Here is a 21387-nt window from a genome sequence, read left to right on the forward strand (position 1 = left end):
TAAGGTAGTGTTTCATGAGTGATTTTATTTTGAGTTAACATATTGAGTATAACTGCTCAGAAGTCTTTCTCAGATATAGACCTACCCTGTATTTGAGATGTAACGGATATTAACTTTTGTCAGAGCAGTTCCTTATTCCAGCAGTGATTATCTCTCTCTGTATAAGGAAGGAATCTGTGTGTGTGCATATGTGTGTGTGTAACATATTGAAGAGCCCTTGGTGCACCACTACAGTTTATTTAAATACCAGAAGGAAAATTTTTATCTGAAAAGAACAGAAACAGTAGCAAATGGCTACTTTTAAAATTTTCTATGAGCCTATTAAGATTAATTGTTCTAGAAAGATGGAGAAAACCCTGTCATTAAAAGAATATTTAATGACTATCCTAAGAGCATTCAATGTGTTTTGGTACGTGAATATCTTAGGAGGTGTCTCAGGAGAAATGGATCCATTCTTGCCTCAGCCACAAGCTTGATTTGTGACCTTAGGCAAGTCATTTATCATCCCTTTCTGTGCTTCAACTGCTCAGTTTGTGAAATGGCAGTAGCACTGAGCCCCCAGGTTCATGGTGATCTCAAACATCAGGAAGTTAACACTGCTTAATTACATTTAAATACAAGAAGTTGTGTTTTGAGCTATTCTTTATGTTCCATAGTTCTGATTGTTTTTCTTCTTGTGGTAGGATTACCACAGCTACATATAAGATGTACATCATTTCTAGTGAAACTTGCAAGTTTGAGAGAGTTGTGCAAATAGAACAGAACTGTTTTGCAAACTTCAGGTTTTTAGTTTCAAGCTTAGCCATTGTAACAAACAGTAGATGTGGTGTTTTACTGTAATTTATGTTTTGTTTTGATTTGTTTTCATTTTCAGTTCAAGCTCAACAGCTGATGCAAATTCAGAGGAAACTACTAGTTTGGAAAAAGGAAAATCAGCATTAAACAAAGTTTTGGAGTCTTTTTGTTCATATCACTGGCAACAGACTTTGGCTATGTTAAAATTTTTAATGCAAGATGAAAGTGTTCCTATAGTTTGCAGTTGCAAACAAACATATTCAGTCCACTCTGAAACTCCCAGTTTCCTTACTGAAGAAGATGTTCATGTTTCATTTTGCAATTGCAAAGGACATATGATAACAAAAAGTTGCTGTTTACAAAATCAAATACCAAACACTTATTTACCACCTCTGCCTATTTGTATTAAAGATTTCCATTCTTTGTCATGCCAAGCTGTAGCGATTGGATGTATTAAGACCATGGTGAACAAAGCATGTAGTTCTCATAAGTATTGTGCTGAACAGTTGCAAAATTCTACCAAGCATTCTGTGAAAGCAGTAGCATGTGCATCTTCAGTTAAGGACTGTGATCTATTAAACAGCATTAAAAATGCAAGTAGATCTCGCAGCCCGTCACCACCACCACTGTCACCTGTGCAGAATAAAGAATTTGAGACAGTGGAAGAATCAATTATGGATTTTCCAATTTTAGACAATAACAAGCCTGAAATATCCATCAACCAGCCTCCATACCTATTGCCAGCTGAAGGAAGCAATGGAGAATTTGAATATGAAAACAAAACATGTGGAGAAAAAGTGACTGAATATTCAGCTGGAACACTGCAGTCGATAGATGAAGAAGACAACAATTACATGAATTCTGAGAAAGCTGAGAAAGGTGAACATTATGCCATTTTCCAAGATTTAATGGACCGTATTAATGAGAAGTTAAAATCAATAGACACTACAGACATAGCAGCAAATCTTGTGAAATTTTCTAGCATTGACAGGGCACCAGAAAATGATGTAAAATTAGGAGACTTTATAACCTCCCTTTTGCATAATGCTAAGGCAAGTGATTATAGTTTTATGGAATTACTTCGCCAACATGATAAGCAAATGGAAAATAAAATAATCCAAACAAGATTTCGGAAGCGTCAGGAAACTTTATTTGCAATGTATAATTCTCCTGATTCACCGTATATTCGACGACAGTCTTTGCAAATCAAGAGGCAGCTTGCAAGCCTTGATGAAACTCTTGTAAGAAAAAAGTCAATTTCTGAGAGAAATACAAAGAAATCTGCAAAGAATTTTGATAAGATATACCCAAACAAAAGGCACAGGTTAACTGTGATAGAAGATAAAGATTTGCAATGTCTTGAAAGTAATCCTTGTATGAATTGCCATACCAAACAAGTATGTTTTCCAGTACACCAAACAGAGTCTTTCAAACTACCTCTTACTAATTTTCAAACCAGCTCTGACTTTCTAGTTCTTTCAGAAGATAGTGCTTTTGCAGTCAACCAGGCTAAATCTGCAAAAACTCAAGGAGATTTTGCAACTCTAAAAGAGACTGATCAGCTTCCTTTGCATGGGGAGAGTAACGGAACCCCAGGCAGAACTAAACGCAACATTGTGCCTCCTGGATGGTACTCTGTGTACGTAACAAACAACATTGTATTCAGAAAATCATCTGATGCAAAGAAGTCGTTAGAATGTTTGGAAAAAATGCAAATAAATGAAGATGTTCATGCTGAAAGATGCAGTGATGTAAATATAAGCAAAATTGTGAGAGACACAAATCTGCAAGTTGTCGTAGAGCGTTTAGAAGATACAATTAACTTAGCTAAAAAGTCTAACAGCTCATGGTTGAATAGTTACAAAATAAGCCAAAAAGTAAAAGATAATGCTTACGAACAGGTTATGAACCCACTTGCTAAAAGTGACTTCCCTTTCAGTGCAGATGAAATGGAATACACAGGACAAAGCTTCCTTCCACATTCATGTTTGTCAAACAGCAATAAAAACAAAACTCTGTGTGTGACAACAAGCAAGCAAGAAATGGTTATAGATCAAGAAATTAATGACAGCCTTTTGAAGTCTCTGAGCATTGATTCATCTAATTCTGCATCCAGCAATGAGGCCTTGCATACAACTTCTGGAGCTAGGGAAATACCATCTTTCTTAAGCTACTCAAGTCCCGTTAAGCTTATGTTTGTCTCAGAGGTTAATAGCAGTGAAGGTATCAAATATACTCTGACATCTGCAACTACGTCTGCTAAAGGAAGCACAGATATTTGTTCGTTTCAGGGGTACACAAGCACTGTGTTAGACAAACAGGCCACAGAAAATCTTTCTCATGCAATCTGTGTCAATGATTTTGAAAACAGTGCCAAGGAGGAATCAAGCTGTGTTTGTGCGGAAGCAATTACAAGCTCCTGTGCAGTTGGTCAAACTAACTTAAGTGACTCAAAACAAAATGAAATTGTGGATAAATCAAGCAATAGTGGTGAATCTGTTTTAAAAAGAAAGCCTGGTAGACCAAAGAAAATAGGTCCTCAAGTTGTTAAGCAGGTTAAGAGACCTATTGGGCGGCCTCCAAAACCAAAAGTAGATATAACTGAAAGGAGAGAATGTAGAGCTGAACTCAACAGTGATGGTAAAAGTACCAAATCTGATGCATCAGTAATGGAAGAAGTTAATAGCAACAAAAATATCACTGTGACGGTTGTTTTTGGAAGGTCAAGAAGAACTAAAAGACATGTTTCTGAAGGTAATCTAAATGTAATCAGTACTCTGCCCAGAGAACAGGTTGACTTCAGTTTTGCCAATGACCACGGCAAAGTGAGGCATAGCACAGAAACTGAAAATGCTTTGACTGAAATAGTGAAAGCCTTGCAGAATTCTTCTACTGAAAATGAGGTCTCTGGTTATGACTATGTTAGACCTATCAAGAGCAACCTGGCATCACCACATCCTTGCAGCAATATTATACGGCCAGTTAAGAAACCGTTAACTGCTATTCGAAAACCTGGTCGGCCAGCAAAAGTAAAAATCTCTGGCATATCTGTGACTGTTAATAGAGTTTCACCTCAGGAAAGAAAAGTGAGCATTAGCAACTGTTTGCCTCCTTTACAACAGCAGAACTTATTAGAAAAAAGCATATCACAGGAGAAAAACAATCAGCTGTGCAATAATATGAGTCAAGTAAAGAGTGTGCAGAAAGATTCTAGAGAAGATGGATCAAACAGTGTTATTACAACAGTGTCAAGAAAACGCGAGATTCCATTGAGACACTCTGTTAGAGACAGAAAGCCCTCATTGCATTTCTTACATTCATTAGCATCCTCTAGTGCATTTACTTGTAGAAGTGCCTTGCTGCATAAATCTTACAAACTCCATTTGAGAAAAGCTAAAGATCAAAAGGAAAAACGCAGGCAATCAAATCAGAGCATAACATCCACAGATACCTCAGAAATGAGAAATTCAGAAAATTCAGAAAAGAATCTTGGGGACAGTGATTTTGGGCCCATTAATGATGTATCATCGGATCCCATTTTTTCATCAAAGCCTTCTCTCAGGTGGTGGGCTACTTCCGCTTCAAGTGACACTTTGATGGAAGAACTAAATAATAGATTTGAACAGATAACTAATACCTGGTTGCGAGTGGGGGGAAATGAGTTTGATAAATGTGTATGTGAAAACAGGGATCCCACTGAACAAGACTGTAACAGTGAAATGTCAAACCCTTTAGACTCCTGCCTTGTAGAAATTGAAACATCACCTATAAAAATGCTGTTTCAGAAAAAATGTAACATGAATGAACTCTGCACCTGGTTTATGCAAACTACAGAAACGCAGTCTCTCTCACTAGTGAGAAAGGCAAATGCTCGCAATCCTTTAGAAGTAGTTAGTACTAGAGAGATAAAGATGGAAACTAAGCAATCTGATCTTAGTACTTGCCTTTTCAGAAAGCACTTTAAAAAGTTTGCACTATCCTCTCCTTCAAAACCCGCAGGGAAATTACAAATATTACATAATATGGTGAGGTCTCCAGTCTTAAGCATGAAAAGTAATTTCGCATTAGCCAGATTAAAAAGAAATGAATTTAAAAAGTTACAGCATGATAGGTGGGGACAACCAAAAAAAAAGCTGTATAGCCAGGCTCCTGGAGGCTGGAAATCGAAAAAGAAAAATTTACAGTTTTTTTGCCAAAGCCAGTTGTTTAAAAGTACAAGTGAGGAAAGCAGTGATGGAATGCCTGTGCTCCAGGAAAAAAATACAGTAGAAATCCAGCCCACTCAAACTTTGGTAGAATCTCAGAGTAGCCTCTTGCCAACTGAGAATGAAGCCAGAGATGCATTTGTTCAACAGATGATGGGATCTTCTGATTTTAACCCACATCCCGGTTTAGCAAATATACTTAAGTCACATGCAGAGACAAATGGAACAATTTGTTGCCAGCAAAATGTTAGAAAAGGACAAAGCCAAGATAAACTGTTTCCAAATACATGGAAAGCCAAAACCTTTAAAGATTGTAGAATATTTCTGAGAAAAATCAACCATATTGAGCAGCACAATTCGTTTAAGTTAAATAATGTCATTTATTCTCCTGAAGCTGTTGAAAGTAAAAGCCATCAGGCCTATTTGGAAGAAAAAAGACACCCTCTTTTGAGGTCCCATTCTACTAAGCAAAACACATTAAAGAAACAAGAGAATGAAATGGAAACACCTAAAGGATCTAATTCTTCTAAAGTGACTGAAAGACTGGATGACCAGTTTCACAGCAGAGAATTAAGTAGTGGTGTAAACCATGATGATAATCCTGCTGGTAGTTCTGAAGTTCTTATCAGAATAAACAAAAGAAAAAGTCCACAATGGGAGACCACTGATACAAATGTAAGAAAAAGGCATAAGAGACAATCATACAATAGTGGACAAATGGCAGCTTATTACCCAAAGTGCCAAGTAGGTAAGTTCCTGTTCCCCCCCTCACCTTAAATTGCAATCTTAAATAATTAGAGAGGTCGAGCAACTAAGCACTTTGGATTTTTTTTGGTGATATTCATATTAATTTCAGAGCAGTAATGAAATTAAATCTAACAGAATAATTCAGAAATGCAAATTCGATATATATAAAATATTTTATTTTACGCTAATTTTTCAGTTGTAATTGGTTTGTTACATTCTTGTATGGCTATAGCGTGGCAAGGTGAAAGGAAAAAAGCTAAGTAATACAGTCCAGAGAGACAGCAAATCAGTTGTGACATATTGAAGTTGGTGGCAGCTGGTTATTAATTTCAACATGAAGAATTTCATTCCACTGTATAGCTTCTCATATTCTGAGGAAGGGTAAATTATAAAATGAAACAGAAATTCAGTTTATTAACCAACAGAGTTGTTCGAAAACAAAACTTTTTTTTTGTCGCTTAAGTATTTCTAATGTAAATCTGTAATGGTTTTGTAATTAAGTGGTAAAAAATAGCACTACGTACTTCTGAGAAGTATTCATTCAGAGATCCGTTTTAGTATCCATTCAGTGCCAAATGAAATATGCTGACTCTTAAGGGTTTGTGCATTGAATCCTTACAGAACGATTGGAAATACAAAATTATTCTAGTTGAGTACAGTATGCAGTTATCAAGCTGAATGCATTTGTTTGGAATGCTTTTAGGCTAGTGTGAATTCAATCTATTTTTAAAACTAGATATTTATAATACATTGTTATACAACTGTGATCTCAGAAAGGCTGGTATATGCTTACAAAGAGGATACACTTGTGAAATTATTTCTTCTGTGACATGAAGAAATCTCCTTAACCAGAAGTCTCATCTAATTTCAATAAAATAACTAAGATGTTAGGTATCCACATAAGCAGAAAAAGAGTTCTGCGGAAGGAATTCAGTTACTGCAGAAATACTTGTTTTTAGAAACAACCCTGTATAAGCTAATCTGACTTTATTGCCCAAAGAATAAAGATAAAATTTGAAACATCAGAGCAAAATCTTATGTCCCCCTTTGTATTCTATTTTGTAGAAAACTATCCCAGATAATAAACTGAGGCATTAATTTCAGTTGTAATATAAACAGTATTATGGCTCTTTGTATACTTTGTTTCTTTTGTACTTTATGTAATATACAATTCTTCATATTAAGCTCATTTGGTGTAATCATACAGTGCTTTTCTGAGGTACGGAGTTTTTTACATTTATACTATTATTTTTAACTTACTGATTTGGGGCCAAATAACATAAAAACACAACTTGTTTTTAAGAAGTTCAAAGTTTGACACAAGGTTGCTATAGAAAAAGCTAGGACTAGAAAAGGAAAGAGTAGCATCTATTTGTTTCTTTATACCAATGAAGAAAGAGCTCTCTCTTCTTTTTATTTTGTAATTTTGACTGTAGACAAGAAAATTTTGCATTCAATTTATATTTATATTTAATTTTTTTCTTGCCAAAGCAATGTAAGACCTGTTACTGTGATATGGTCTCATGTTAGTTTTAATTGGGACTCTATTTTATTTACCTGATAACTTTCCTCTCATAGTTTTGGATCTTTGGAAATATCTGATAACTCTTTTACATTACTTCATTTACAATTTTTGTTTATTTTCCCTCTTACTCATAGTTAATCATATCAATTGTTGTCTTTAGAATGGATATAACAGAAAGTTCCTTGATAAAGGAAATGTTAAAAGAGAAAAAAATTACAATTCTGGAGCTTTCTCCATGCTTGTAAATGTCTTTTTTCAGGGTGCTGTTTTGGTATAGAAATTGTCTTGTTTTGGCATGTTGATTCAACATTGTGTACTGTCTGCACCAGTTAAGGAAATCATAAAAATATTTTTAGTCTAGCATGTAGCTACTGGCTAAAAAGAAGGAACATGATTTCTATCTGTGCATGCATGCATTTTCAAACGTAGTTCTTGCATCTGAAGTTTAATGCACATGAAAGCATCATTACTTGTTCATATGTTCTTTGGATTGTATTTTTGTTGATGTGGTATCATAATTTATATCATCATTCTGTTGCCGTGCTTGAAATGTTCTTATGGTGACGCAGTCAATATTTAAAGTTTTTCTTCAAGTTTTTCCAATCTTGGTGTATTCTTAAAAGATGGAGGTATTGTGATGCTGGTTTATTATGAAGCATTGTGGCAAGTAGGCAGAATGTTGTCAGATCTTGTGTATAGTCAATTTTTGTTAAAGCATAGTAGTGGAATTGTCAATTGAGTTTTTACAGTTCAAGGTAGTACCAAGAAACAAGAACTAGCCATGCAGTCAATTGAGCAAGAGGAGAGAATGAATCATCTTTTGGTTTTTTTTTACACTACCTGTTTTATTCAAAGTGAGGTTTAATGAGTAATAAACAACTCAATTTCTCAACTGTTGCTTCAACAATGCATTTATGTGTCAAGGGCAATTCCTTTTGCTGTTGATGTATGTTGTGATCATTTAAATTACCTTTTGTAAGAACACTGAAATGTGTTTGCCACCACAACAGTAAATTGTGTTAAAAATCGTTTAGGAGAGCATTTATGTTTCTTTCCATGAGGATGGTTCAGACCACACTCATGTGCTTTGAAGTCCACCAAGCTTAATCGTAAAAGCTGCAGTAGAGCCAAGCTAAAATGAGAGAAACTATTATATTCAATAAAATGGAATAAATGACTATAAGAATATAGTTAATATATTTTTAAATATTTGTGGATTTATCAGAGCTAAAAAGGAGATCATAGACCTCCTGCAGTAACGGGCAGTACTGCATGCTGCGATGACATGACATACCTGTCCTCTTAGCCTTTGTATCGGGCTGGGATCTCACACAGAAGAGCTTTTAAAAGTGTGTTCTGATAATAATTTCGCTTTTCTGCTAATAGTCTGGAGTTTCAGAGAAAAATTTAATGTATTTCGTTGGCAGGGAATATAAATTTTCTATTTTAATTTTTCATTATATTTGAATGATGTTTTAATATTCCTTATTGAGATCAAGTTAGCATGACACTTAAAATGAGGATTTGCTAATCTTTGTAGTCATTTCAAAGTTGACTTCAGGAGTCATGAATCACACTGAAACCTGGACTTCTTTTATGAGTTTAATTGTTCTCTTGATTGTTTGTGTAAGATAACCTCTGTATTATTATGACAACAAGCAAAATTTTCCACAAACAGGACTTCCCTTGACAGACTTTTTTTTTTTTCAAATTGGAAGGCAATGCTGTGTGAACCTTTTATACACATGAGTATTAGTGTGGCATTAATATTCCAGTGTTGTTGCTTATTTGACTTACAGTGGTCCGGTCCAACAGAGGAGGCTATACAATGTGAATAACTTCTACTGCTGTAGAAGATATTGCAATAACCTAGAGAGAAAACCAAGGTTTTTAGGAAGTCTTCCCAGCTATCTCTTTCACAAAGGAGAATGCTCTACGTTCCTAATACAGAACAAATGTAAAATATTAGACGAGGTAAAGTGCAAGAGACAAACCAAAGCAATCATTAAATCTGCTGATTTCAAGAAACACTTTTTAACAGCCATATCTTAGCTCTTTTCTCAAAGATACAAAGATACTTCTTCTAATAAGTACTTAGCTTCAGGATGGTTCAGTATGGTGCAGATGAAAATTTTCATAACTGCAATTCCAAGACAGTAAGTGTCTTTTTCACACAGACATGAAACAAAGTAAGAAAATTGATTGAAAGCATAGCAAAAGTAGTGGAAAGAATGACTACTCTCATTAAGTGGACCATTTTTAATGCAGAAGTATTAAAGCAGAAGTGCAGACTTGATTTATAATTGACTACACGTGTGTAATAAATCCTGCCTCATTTATTTGACTTGATGATCTCTGCCTCATCCCCCTGAACACCGTAGTGGTGGCTCTAATACCATGGTCTGATGCTTCAGCTTCTTTTACAGCACGCATCTCCATAAGCCACGAGCAGTACTGTAGTCCTTCCTTCTCTTGGCTTTCTCTCCCATTACGTGACCTAGTGAACAGAACCACTTACAAGTTGAGAGGTGCGTAAGTGTTGGGTGCTGTCTTAAGTTGTGATCGTTTACGTACCACCTTGGGATATGCTGTCTGTCATGCTTTTTTGAAGGTTCTGAGCTTATTTGAATGGAAAACCTATTTCAAAGAACACAACTCAAGTCTTCCATTTCCTTCACATGGCAGGAAATTTCGGTAGTTTAGTGTTGTGTTCACTATGCTTTTATGTAGGATCTGTATACCCAGTTTTACAAAGATTTTTTTTCTTTTCATTTTATTCAGTATTGTTAATCATATCACTTTAATTCTATTTCCTCCAAAACTGAGAACCTCATGCTTTCTGATTTGTTCTCAATTCAGAATAAAGTGATAGATTTTTAGCTTTGTGTAGGGAATTAATCACACCATCTAAATGTGTCCCTATGTTTTTGCTTAATCCATTCTCAGGAAAAGAAATTAGTAGTTTTCCTAGCAATTTTGAAGATATGATGAGTACTCAGTGGTCTTTACACTCAAAAAAGGTATGTTCTAGATTTAGAAAGCAAGGGAAAGACGTATGGGCTGATAAGACTGAGCTATTCTTTGCATGTATTCTTGGGTAGATTTTCCCTCCTCTTTCACCCAATCAACAAACTCTCCTTGAGTGATCAGAATCCTTCAGATTTTCAGGCCAAATGTACTTCTGCATTAATTGCCAGTTCACCCTTTAAAAAGTACTTTTAGTTTTTGCTTATTTTGCTATAACTGCAGAACTGTGCTTTACAAACATTGTTTAAACAAAAATTGGGAGTAATAGAAGTTATTCTGTTTTTTTTTTAATGTTTCATTAGCAGTACTCTAAGCACTGTTTGCAGTGCTGTGTAGAGTTGTGAAGAATTCTATGAACTTATCTGAAATTTTGTTTCAATTTAGGTAAACAACACTTAGATGCTATTAGAAATTACATTTCTGTTTTTTTCATGTTCCTTCTTAATTGAATTTATTCTGTAACCCGGTAGTAATTTAACATAAGTAAATTCAGGGCGTGTTTTAAGGACAGCATTTTCTTTAAGGCATCAGCTCTTATTTCCAAGCTGTATGTTTGTGAATGCCAAAACAGCTTTGCGAGAGCTGCAGAATTAGCAGTCCAATTTCATCCTATTTTTTAACTGCTTATTTTTCATGGTGTACTTTAGCTGTTCTCTAATTTATCTCTTATACCTGATAGATTTATAATATATATCAGCAGGAGTTCAGTCAGCCTTCGTCATAGATTTCTTCAAATCCAAGCATGGAAAATCTTCTCTGAGTAGTCATGACTACTTATTAATCCACCTTTTCTTAAGAGGAGGTAATTTGATTTTTTTTTTTCCTGCAGAAGAAAGATACATGTCTTTTCCAAAGCAGGCCTATACGCAGGCTTTGTCTTCCTAGTTCTAAGCTTTTGGCCACTGGATGCCTCGGAATTCTAGAACTCTTTCTGTTTGTACTCTTGTGGAATAGGTCTAGCGATTTATGTCTCTCTTTACATTTTTTCTTAACTGCACAAAGGGGACCTTTTTCTGATGATTTCTTGCACATTGTAGACATGTGTCACATTCTAGATTGTTCTTCAGTGTTCTCTGGTATAATGGTATCTGTTGCTCTATTAAGTATAAATCTGTATCTGTTAAGAAATTCATGTTTACTGGGATCTAAGTTTCTTTTCTGTATTCTGTTGTTTTTCTTGTCAGCCTGGCAGGTTTCACTTTCTTCTTTCAGTAGTCAAACTTGACTTCTGTCTGCATTCATCTTTATCTGTTCTTTACCAAAAAACAAAATTCAGACATACATTTCACAAACGTTTCTTTCAGTGGCTGTGCCAGCTCACCCCTCTCCATCCTCTTATTTCACGCTCCTTTCAGTCATACGGGTGAAAACCGGTGCTTTTGCCTTTTATCATGGTGTATCTGTAAGAGGGACAAGAAGCCTGATTTGGTTATTGCTTTTTCTTCAGTGATGACCAAGGTTAGGCTTGTCCATAGAAATTGTCTTAGTGTAACACTTCACATAAAATCTTTTCAAGGGCATAAGCCTATTCATTTCTACTTAGTTTTGAAGATCTTAGATAAGCTGTGTATTTTTAAGCCATTAGTGAGTAACACGATTACATTCTTCATGTTTTTCCAAGCAGTTCTTAGGTAAGTACTCTTTTTGTTTTTACTTTGTAGCTCAAGGTGGAATATTTCTAAACAGTGGTCCTGCTGGGAAGTACACTGAAAGTTCCACATTTCTTGTTAGAATACTTTCATGTGTAAAGACTTAGGAACACTTAGGGAAGTCAGTCTTTTAGGATGGACATTCTCACAGGTTTCTCACTGTCATGTAATTGAGAGATTATATTTGGCGTTTTACTGATACAGGCTTGCCCTCGAGCTTGTATGTTTTCGACCATTAAAATCTTGATTATTTGCTTAAAATAATGGATTATTTTCCTGTGTATGAAATATAAGCCTAGCAGAAAAATTCAATGAGATGAAATACAGTATGACGTCTTTCTTACTCCAAAATCAAAAGTAGTCTGATACTCACTTAAGTGGTGCTTTTTCCCAAATTTTGGGAAAAACATGTACTTAAAGTTAGAATTCAGTGTTCTTAATGACTATATTGATTGTTACTGCAAAGTACACAGTAACAGTCACGTATTTTTTAAATGTAAGAAGCTTATTTACAAAGTGAACTAAGAGGTAAGAGCTATAGGTAAGGCGTCCATTGTTAAAATTAGGGTGGAGTTGGTTACCTGTGTTTCCAGTTACAGATATTTGTTTCTTTGGTATCTTTGCTCTTGAGTGCATGTCCATCAGCTCGCTATACACAGCTGTTTTAAAATTATATTTAAATAATAGAAATCTCAGAAAAGGAAATTACTAATTTGCAAATTGTTTTCTGACCTTCCTTAATTCAGAAGCCTGGTGCCTTGTAAGTCGCACAGGGACTGTCTCATGTTTCTGAGATGATCTCCCTCCATAACATAACTGCGCTTGTAATGCCAAAAAATATTTTGAATTGAAGGTTGGAGATTAATCCAATTCAAATAACAAATATACGTAGTTGTATTCACTGTAGTTTGGAGGTGGTGGTGCTCTGTTTCTGTGGACAACAGCAGCCCAAACCAACATCCTCAGTTCTGAACGTCCAACCCCAAGCCCCAACATCCAACCTTGCACAAAAGCATTTTCAGTGTGAATAAGTACAGTTAAAATAGCAAACATGTGTGCTATAACATGTATGCTATAACATGTTTCTAAAGAAAACTGCACAACAGTTTGGTTTTTTTTTTTATTATTTTTTTGCTGTTCTGTTTTGTTTAAATTGATTTGTATGCTGCTAGCTTCCATTAGTGCATAGAAATTGTTTTCTTTTGTGGAACAAAGGCCAACTTGTTTCACAGCAGTGCCTAAATAGATACTAAAAATTAATGGTGTTCCTCATGAAATGAGTGATGCTTCCTTCCAGCTGTTAGGTTATTAGCTAGTTTTGCTTCCAAGGTTTTTCAATGACAGTATGCTATGAAAGATTAGAGACAGGACTATTTTTTCTTTAAAAAGATTTAATAGTAACGCTAATAAAATATGCTTGAAAATTGTATCACTTCTTCATACCATTTTGGTGACACTTTACCCTAATATTTCACTTTCTTTAAGAATTCTGTGCTCTGTGCCAGATAATGTGTATCGCCACAAAGCATGGTGGTTCTTCTAAAAGAAAACCTTAAAAACCACGATACTAGATAGTCAAGCTGCTTTAAAGAAACTCTTAGTTATTTTTCTCATGTATCTCATATGTATTTACTTTGTGTTTTCTTTGATTTTATGCACCCATCCTGATTCTGACTTCTCACACTGTATTTTGGCCTCAGTTCACTTCCAGTCTCACTTATATTTTGTTTACTGTTTTATTTTTCTTAGTGTTCCAGCTGTGTTAAATACAACACACGTCTCATTTTTAGATCACTCCCTTCATGTTGGCTGTCTCCCCAACCTCCTGTGATCTAGTTGGGGGTGCCATCTGTTTTCAGGGCACTTCTCTCTCATGCACTAGCAAACACAATTCCATTCATTCACTTGAAAAATATTTATTTCTTACTACGATGCGAACCCATTTGATAAATGGAAATGAGGCATAAAGAACTTTCTGAGTACATTTCTTTGATGTTGCGTTTTGGCATTGTGCAAAGACAAGTTCAGATTTCAGAGATAATGAATCTGACAGTGCGTGCTTGATTTGCCTTTGTTTCAATGTATGTAGCGTTAGCGAATCAGCCTCTGCTTGAATGCCTGTCGAGGCACTGTAGTCACTGTGCATTTAAGCTATATAGATTCTACTGCTTCATTTTCTGGGAAATCATGGAGTGGTTTGTACATGTATAACTTAAATAACATAAAATATTTTCTATTTCCACTCCATTTTTTGAATGCTCTGGCTAAAAGTCTCCTTGCTTTGTATCAAATGCAATGTATCAAGAATGCTTGTATGCTTTCTAAGGTATAGATTTGGACATCATTAATAGTTGTTTTCTTTAACAAGTCTGGTTTGCAGAACTTGTGTCAGGTAGGAGAATTCAAAAACAGACTGACAGCTCTCAGCCAATCAAGGAGATACACTGTGCTACGAAACCAGTATTGCTAATGATTAGAGAAGCATAACCCTGCAGCAACACTTGCACAGACATTTTACAGCATACAGATGCACAACATCTGATGGTAATCTCTGTCAGTTAGTGCTGAGAAGTCTCCTAACAGATAGCAATTATCCTAATGCCTACTTTTTCTGTGTGGCCTTCACATACAGTAGGCAGAGGTTAACTATACAAATGCATGCACTTCAGCTATCCAGACTATTTTAACTTTGTCATTTTCATACAATAGGTGTCATTTTCCTCTGGTTTTCTTCAGGAATGCAGTTTTAAACTGCAAAGAGAATAAAGAGCTCAAAGAATATTATTCTCTTTTGTGCTTGGCAGCCTATCATCTTAAACAGAATTGGTCTGAAGTGCCAGCAGTAAGAATCAGTATTACTGAAACTGGATGATTGGGTAAAACTGAAGTAACAAAAGAAAACTTCGGAAAGAAATACTTATATATTTAATGGAAACATAAATTGAAAGACCTTTCTATTTAATTCCTTTTTCCTTAACAATAGGTGGGAAATGTAGTGGGGAGAAAGTCCTTGTAGGTCCTGGCAGGCCTGGATACTTGGCCACATATAGGCTTTTCTGCATAGAGACGGCTGAGTAGACAGAACTTCAGAATCCAGCAGCATTAATTTAAATTGTCTTCTTTGATTTGTTAGAATAGCAAAGGCACTTGCTCTTGTCCCAGCAGATCTGAAAAAGGGAATTCAGAGGTGATTAGTAAAGGCAACTTGGGAATTGTTACAATTCATAAAATAAAAATCTTGTGGTATCCTCAGTGACAGCTTCCTAGAACCACTTGCTTCATGTACCACTGCTGCCAAAGAAAGCCAATGGGTCGTGAGGCATCCCCACCCTTCAGTGATGAGGCAGAGCGCTCTGTAGTGACACGCAGCACCCAGCTGCTCCTTCTGCTCCTTCCCCACTGCTTCACATGCACTCACTTCCTATATTCAGAGTTAGAAAACTTAAGGCTGCATGTGCGCCTCGCAGAGTGGTGCTGCAGCGCTCCATGTGAAGAAGCACCTGTATCCGACCTCCAAAACTTGCGTGCATGGAAGCTGAGCGACTGAGTCATTCTCACGTGGACTAAAAGAAAATAGATGATAATTGCTGTAATAGAAAACAGATGGCTTCAGAATTGGGAAACTTTAACCTTTTCAGAGACTGACATTTAAGATCAGTAAAATGTCTGTTTTTGTCAAGGCATTTCACCTAATGAAGTTAAAAGGAGCTCCATTCTCCACCCAGTGCACGCCTTCGAAGTGGAGGACACCAAAAGGATATAGAGAGGAGATAATGACCTACAACCCAATTCCAAGCTCCACCAAAATAGGCTTTGTAGCTTCTGGTAGCATCAGACTGTATCCCACAGTTCTTTCTAGCATAAGCATCACTGTACAAAGCATCTTTCTGACTAGAAATGTGTTATACACACTAACCTTTCATAAGCAGAACAGGATAAAATTTAGAGTAGAATATACTAATGGATCTGAGTGCAGAAATCCAACTGCTTCTATTTAATTTTTTAATTTAATTCCAGTATCTACTTAGAAATGATATTGAAATACACAATTGTCACACCTCCTATTACATCAACAGCTAGAAAATAAATCACTACAGGTAAAAGAACCAAAAGTGGGATGAAAGACTAGATTCACATTGCTTAGAAAATATATTAATGCAGCTCTCTAACTTTATTCTTTCCTTGCTTATATTAAGGTCCAACTCCTGGCTCCACACAAGACCACCTAAAAATCAAACCATACTTCTGAGAGCACTGTCCAAATGCTCGTCAGAGACCAGCACCTTGGGGCCCACTGCTCTGGGCAGCCTGTTCCACATCCCCAGGCTGTTCCTCCCCTCTGTTCGTCTGCTCTGGGCTGAATGAACCAAGGGAGTTCAGACACTGCTCGTACATCTTGCCATCTAGACCCTTCCCTGTTTTTGTAGTCCTCCTTTGGACACCCTAACAGTTCTATATCCTTGTATTGTAGCACCCAAACATGCAGCCAGTGCTCCATGTGAGGCCACCCAGCACAGAGCAGAGGACAATCCCTTCCCTCTCTTGACTGGCAGTGGTGGGCCTGATTCCAGGGGATGGTTGCCCTTTTGTCTGCCAGGGCACACTGCTGGCTTAGACTCTACTTGCTGTCATCCAGAAGCCCCAAGTCTCTTCCCAGACTCTCATTTCCCAGTCTGTAGAGGATTGCCCCATGGCAGGTACAGATTCTACCACTTGCCATTGTTGAACTTCATGCATTTGGTGATTGCCCAGCCCTTGAGTTTGCAAATTCTAGACTCCCACAGCATTTATGTTTTTTTCAGCTAACCAGGACAAAACAAACAAAGCCAAAAACTCCTGCGCTATCACTTCAATTAGCTGTTGAGTATTTCAGTTGGTTGCTCCCAGATGAAGTTTTAATACCAGGCCACGCCTGGAAGGCAGCAATACTTCAGAAGTCAGCCCTACTTCCTTCTCATACGTTCTTAATCCTGAGGCTTTGATTTTCCTCACAGCGAGAGGGCAAAGTCTCAAATCTGAAGAGGCTGTAAATGCAAAAATTTAACCCTACTGACTGATGTCTTTCTCTGTCGCTTCCAAAGAGCACTATGTGCTCTGTTTCCAATGGGAAAGAATTGATCAGAGTAACAAAAGCACGTGCAAACCTGAAACGCCATGAAGGAAAAAGGTGCAAAGGCGTAAATAATACAAAGGATCGCTCTGAAGAGTAAGGACAAACAAAATACTGACTGGGGGGCAGTACCCCATTTACAGAGGGTTAGGAATAAGGATTAGTAAATTAGAAGTGCTATGCACCTTCTTTGCATTATTACAAAGGCACAAAACTTTCCAGAGAGCTTGCATAAAAATGTAAAGCATGAAAATTGTGTTTTGAATGATCTGTGAAAAATATTAAATTGCCACTTCAGCTGTTAAACAAGCTGTAATTCCCTCTTGCCATCAAGAGAAAAAGTTTAATGTGAATCAGCCAATAGTACTTAAGTAATGCAAACCAGTACATCTCAGGGTAGAGTCTTACAACTACTTGGCATCCTCCTACTGTTCACCCATGTTATAATCAGTTTTGCTTAGGTCTTCACATATGCAACAAAGTTAATTGTATGGTTACATAATCAGGAACTAGAACTGCAGTGAACACTACATGCTGCAGCGCAGTCAGTCCTTGATAATCTGCACTTAAGCTCTGCGATAGACCTGGCTTCCTGAAATGCAGAAGGTGGGGCGTTCTGCTGCTTAAAGATTCCTTTAAAAGGAGCAAGAGGGTGCAGGTACTTTACTGCATGATTGTTAGCTCCTAACCTTCATTACGGTACATTGAATTTCATGTTTGCTATCTCAGTAATTAGGAATATTTCCCACTTTTTACCAGTCTTGCACTTCGAGAAGGATGGTGATGAACACTGTTGCACGTGGGACAAAGATCTCTGCAGTGAAATAGAGTAGGGATGGAGAGGTTTGAAATTCATTCCTTGAGGATTTTTTGAGGTTTTGATTTGATTTCGTTGTTTTTCTTTCATTAAGTGGCGGGACAGTATTCCAAACTCTGCCTTTTTCTTTCCTCACCTGAGCATGAACCACTACAGTGCTTTACATGGCAACATGGTTCAATCCACATTTACGTCCTGGTTTGCTTAGTGATCCCCACAGAGAACCGGGTTTCTTTTCCTTCTCCTGTTACTTACTGTCCTAGATTTGTCTCTATATTAGTCTTTTTATGGCTGTACAAAATAATGTCATTAAAGACAAAATAATTTCTGCCCATTTCCTGTTCTGTGGTTTTACAGTGGATTTGGATTAAGGAAGGCCAGGCTGCAGACTGCTGCTCCTGTGCAAAGGAATGTTGGTGGCAGGAGTCTCACCTAGCACAGTCTCTGCAAACGAACAAAATCAGCTGCTCCTACACAAACTAGCCCCATCCAGCTTTGCAGCATGGAGAGCCTAGCACAGTTACGTTCTGCTCTGCTGGTTCTGGTCTGTTTCCGGAACATACTGCAATAAAACAAAAAATCATAAACCAGTACAGGCAGCCTGCCACCACCTCGCCTTTATCAGTTTGCTTGTTTGCAGGGCAAAGAGGAAAGCATACTAAACTTTCTCTCATTTCTTTCTCCCCTCTCCGACCCCCACTTCTTTCCTCACAGCACGCTACAAGTGAAAGTCTCTGAGCCGCAGAATTCAATAGATGTGAACACAGAAAATGAACATTTGAAGTCCATAAAGATGTGCCTTAATCAGCCCACTGAGTGGAATCTGAGTTTTTCAACAGCATCTCTTGCCAGCTGTAAAGTTTTTAACCAAAATCTCAAAACTGAGGAGAACAAATAGATTGCAGCTGTTCTTGCACTATTATTTTGTACATTGTTCTTGATATTTTTTTTTTCTGCTGAATAATAAGCATTTATTACATTGATCATGAAATGATCTTGTGTGATTTGGCTTTATATTACTATTAGCATTATTCATTTTGATGTACTATTTTTTAAATATGAAATTTCACATCTCACTCTCATGGAATTCTTGCAGTACAGATTTATATCAGAATCAGATGTTCCCCTTCAATAGTATTGTGATTTTTCTATGTTCTCTAAGTTTAATTATTGTTTCCCAATTTTATTTTTGTGCACGAAAGTTAATATATTACGTAATTGTGGCATAAGTCACCATGTAACAATTTATGGTAATAACAATTCAAACAAATCTGTACCAGGTGGAGACTGACTACCTCGAAGCAAAGCTGTAACGAGAAGGTAAAGTATCCAAGATCTCCTTCATAAATGGATTGAAATGTACGAACAGCCAGTTTGTTTCTGCAGTAGGCTTTCATCTTCATTTATCTTGAGAACTTTTGTGTGGCAGTGTTTAATGACCGTAATGTCTCAGAGAAAGGCCAACCTTGCAGGAGAATCTCTTGAACGATTGTCATTCAGCAAATCTGTATCTGCACTTTTGGAGGTTTCCGCTGAACGGTCTTTCTTCCCCTTTTGTTTTAATGAATTTATGCCTGACACCAATTAAAATGGATGTAAATGCTCTTCCTATTTCTTTTTTTTTCTACTTGTACTTTGGAAATTCAATGTAATCATCAAAAAACTCTACTCAAAGAAGTAGTGAATGGTTGTAGCTGACTACATTGTAGACATTCCATGCCTAAATAAGCTTTAGCAAGGTTTATGTACTTTATTCATCCAAACTTGATTATTAATAGAGCTATAACGAGTGTTAGAATAAAACCATACAATACACTTCTCTTTGCTGGAGTCATACATTCAATAGCTAGAGTAGAGGTTTTTAAATTCACTGCATTGCCTTTATTTGCAGAGAACCAACCCAGAAGAAAATTTTTCCTTGGAAAATTCTGTATTTTATCTAACAAATCTTTTGAGTATTCACTTAAAAATATTGCAGTACTTAAGAAGATGATGCAACTCTTCTCTGCTGAAGCTTGTTTAATTACTGATTGCATTTGTAAGTAAGTTAAAAAAATGGTTGTGAATCACTGTAACTCTCAAGTTCCCTCAAGACCACTGAGTCCCTGAGCCATCAGAGCAGGACAAGGTACAGAATGAACATTCTTGATTGCACCCTCTAGATGGTCCTTATGTATCTTAAACAATTAATATATTTGGATTCTCTGGGAGATGAGAATAAAACTTCCTGAGAGAGAGACATTGGAGTTGACATCAGTGGAGCACCAACAAGGTACAACGAACTAAAAGGAATGGAGAAAGTCATAAAAGCAGTGGAACTGATGCATCCTGTCCTTATTCCTGTGTGTCTGAAGGAGGTACCATGCAGATTTCTCATCCTCTCAAATACCAGAATATCTGGTATCCAGATAGATATACCAAATACACAGCAGAACTTCTCCATTACAGAAGTGTCTCACTTCCAAGCATCTATTTCTGTGAACTTGTAAAAATTCAGATCCATTACTTTCTGTCAAATTGAGTTTCAATTCATTGATGGGTTCAGAAGCTTTCAGTTAGCAGTGAGGCATCCGCATAACACAAGCTCACTAACCACTTCAAAGGTACAAGAAACAACTAGAAAGAGAAATGCTCATGGTACAGCACTCATTCTTCACCTTAAGATAGCAGTTGGCCAAAGGAAACTCTCACCAGGAGAAAATGTTTTAGTTTTTATAGGCTTTGTAGAGTTTTTGATTCTGCAAGTAAACAATCAACCTCCATTATTGCTAGTGATTAGCTTTGAAAAGTACACCTAACCATACTGCCCTTGCAATTCAGCAAACACCTTTCTCAGAAGATGAGGTGGTTTTTTGACCGTGTGTTCTGTTGCATTGCAAACCCTTCCCTTGGCAGAGGAATAGCCCAGAAAGGGGACAGAAGTTTCCTCCTGGCTCCTGATGAAAGTTCCGGCCTGAAGGAACATCATGGGGTAATTCAGGTGGAGATGAACCCGAAGAGGTCCATAGCACAGCCACATGCCCAAAGCCAGGGCAACTGTGGGATCAGACCAGGTTGCTCAGGACTGCTGAGTCAGGTCTCAAAAACCTCCTAGGACTGACCCTGCACAGCCATTTCGTGCGACTTGTCCAATTGCCCATTCCTCCCTGTGTCTGCTCAGAGTTTTGACTTCAGTCCCGTTGTTTCTTGTCCTCTCATGAAGTGCAGCAACAAAGAGCCAAGCTCCACATCCTTGCAGGTAACTGGGGCCCAAGCCCAGCTCCCCCTCACAAGGGGAGCTCTCCAGCCCCAGCCAGGCTGAGGGCCTCCCTCAAACTCAGTCCGGTTTGTCGATGCCTTTGTTAGCACACACACCAGTGAAACCACATCCACAGCTGAGATCCACTGACTGACACTTCAGAGAAACCTGATCTTTCAGTACAGCATTCCTGAAGAGATTCCAGGGATGGGACCTGCATATGCGGCAAGGCAGGACAAAAGACAAAACTGAAGATCTTCAATTTATTCAGAAA

The 21387-nt window shown here is 37.2% G+C and overlaps 1 protein-coding gene across 1 annotated transcript in view; it reads left to right on the plus strand.

Moving 5' to 3' along the window:
• The window catches only part of LCORL (ligand dependent nuclear receptor corepressor like), a gene marked incomplete at both ends in the record, with an annotated part of 72456 nt that extends 53683 nt beyond the window's left edge, over positions 1–18773 (plus strand). The window contains one exon of the mRNA XM_079534894.1: positions 18590–18773. Within this exon, the coding sequence (XP_079391020.1) occupies positions 18590–18773 (184 nt within the window). The remainder of the gene's footprint in view (positions 1–18589) is intronic.
• Between the last annotated feature and the right edge of the window lie 2614 nt (positions 18774–21387).

This window comes from Tetrao urogallus (assembly GCF_951394365.1).
Source record: "Tetrao urogallus genome assembly, chromosome: 4".
NCBI lineage: Eukaryota > Metazoa > Chordata > Aves > Galliformes > Phasianidae > Tetrao > Tetrao urogallus.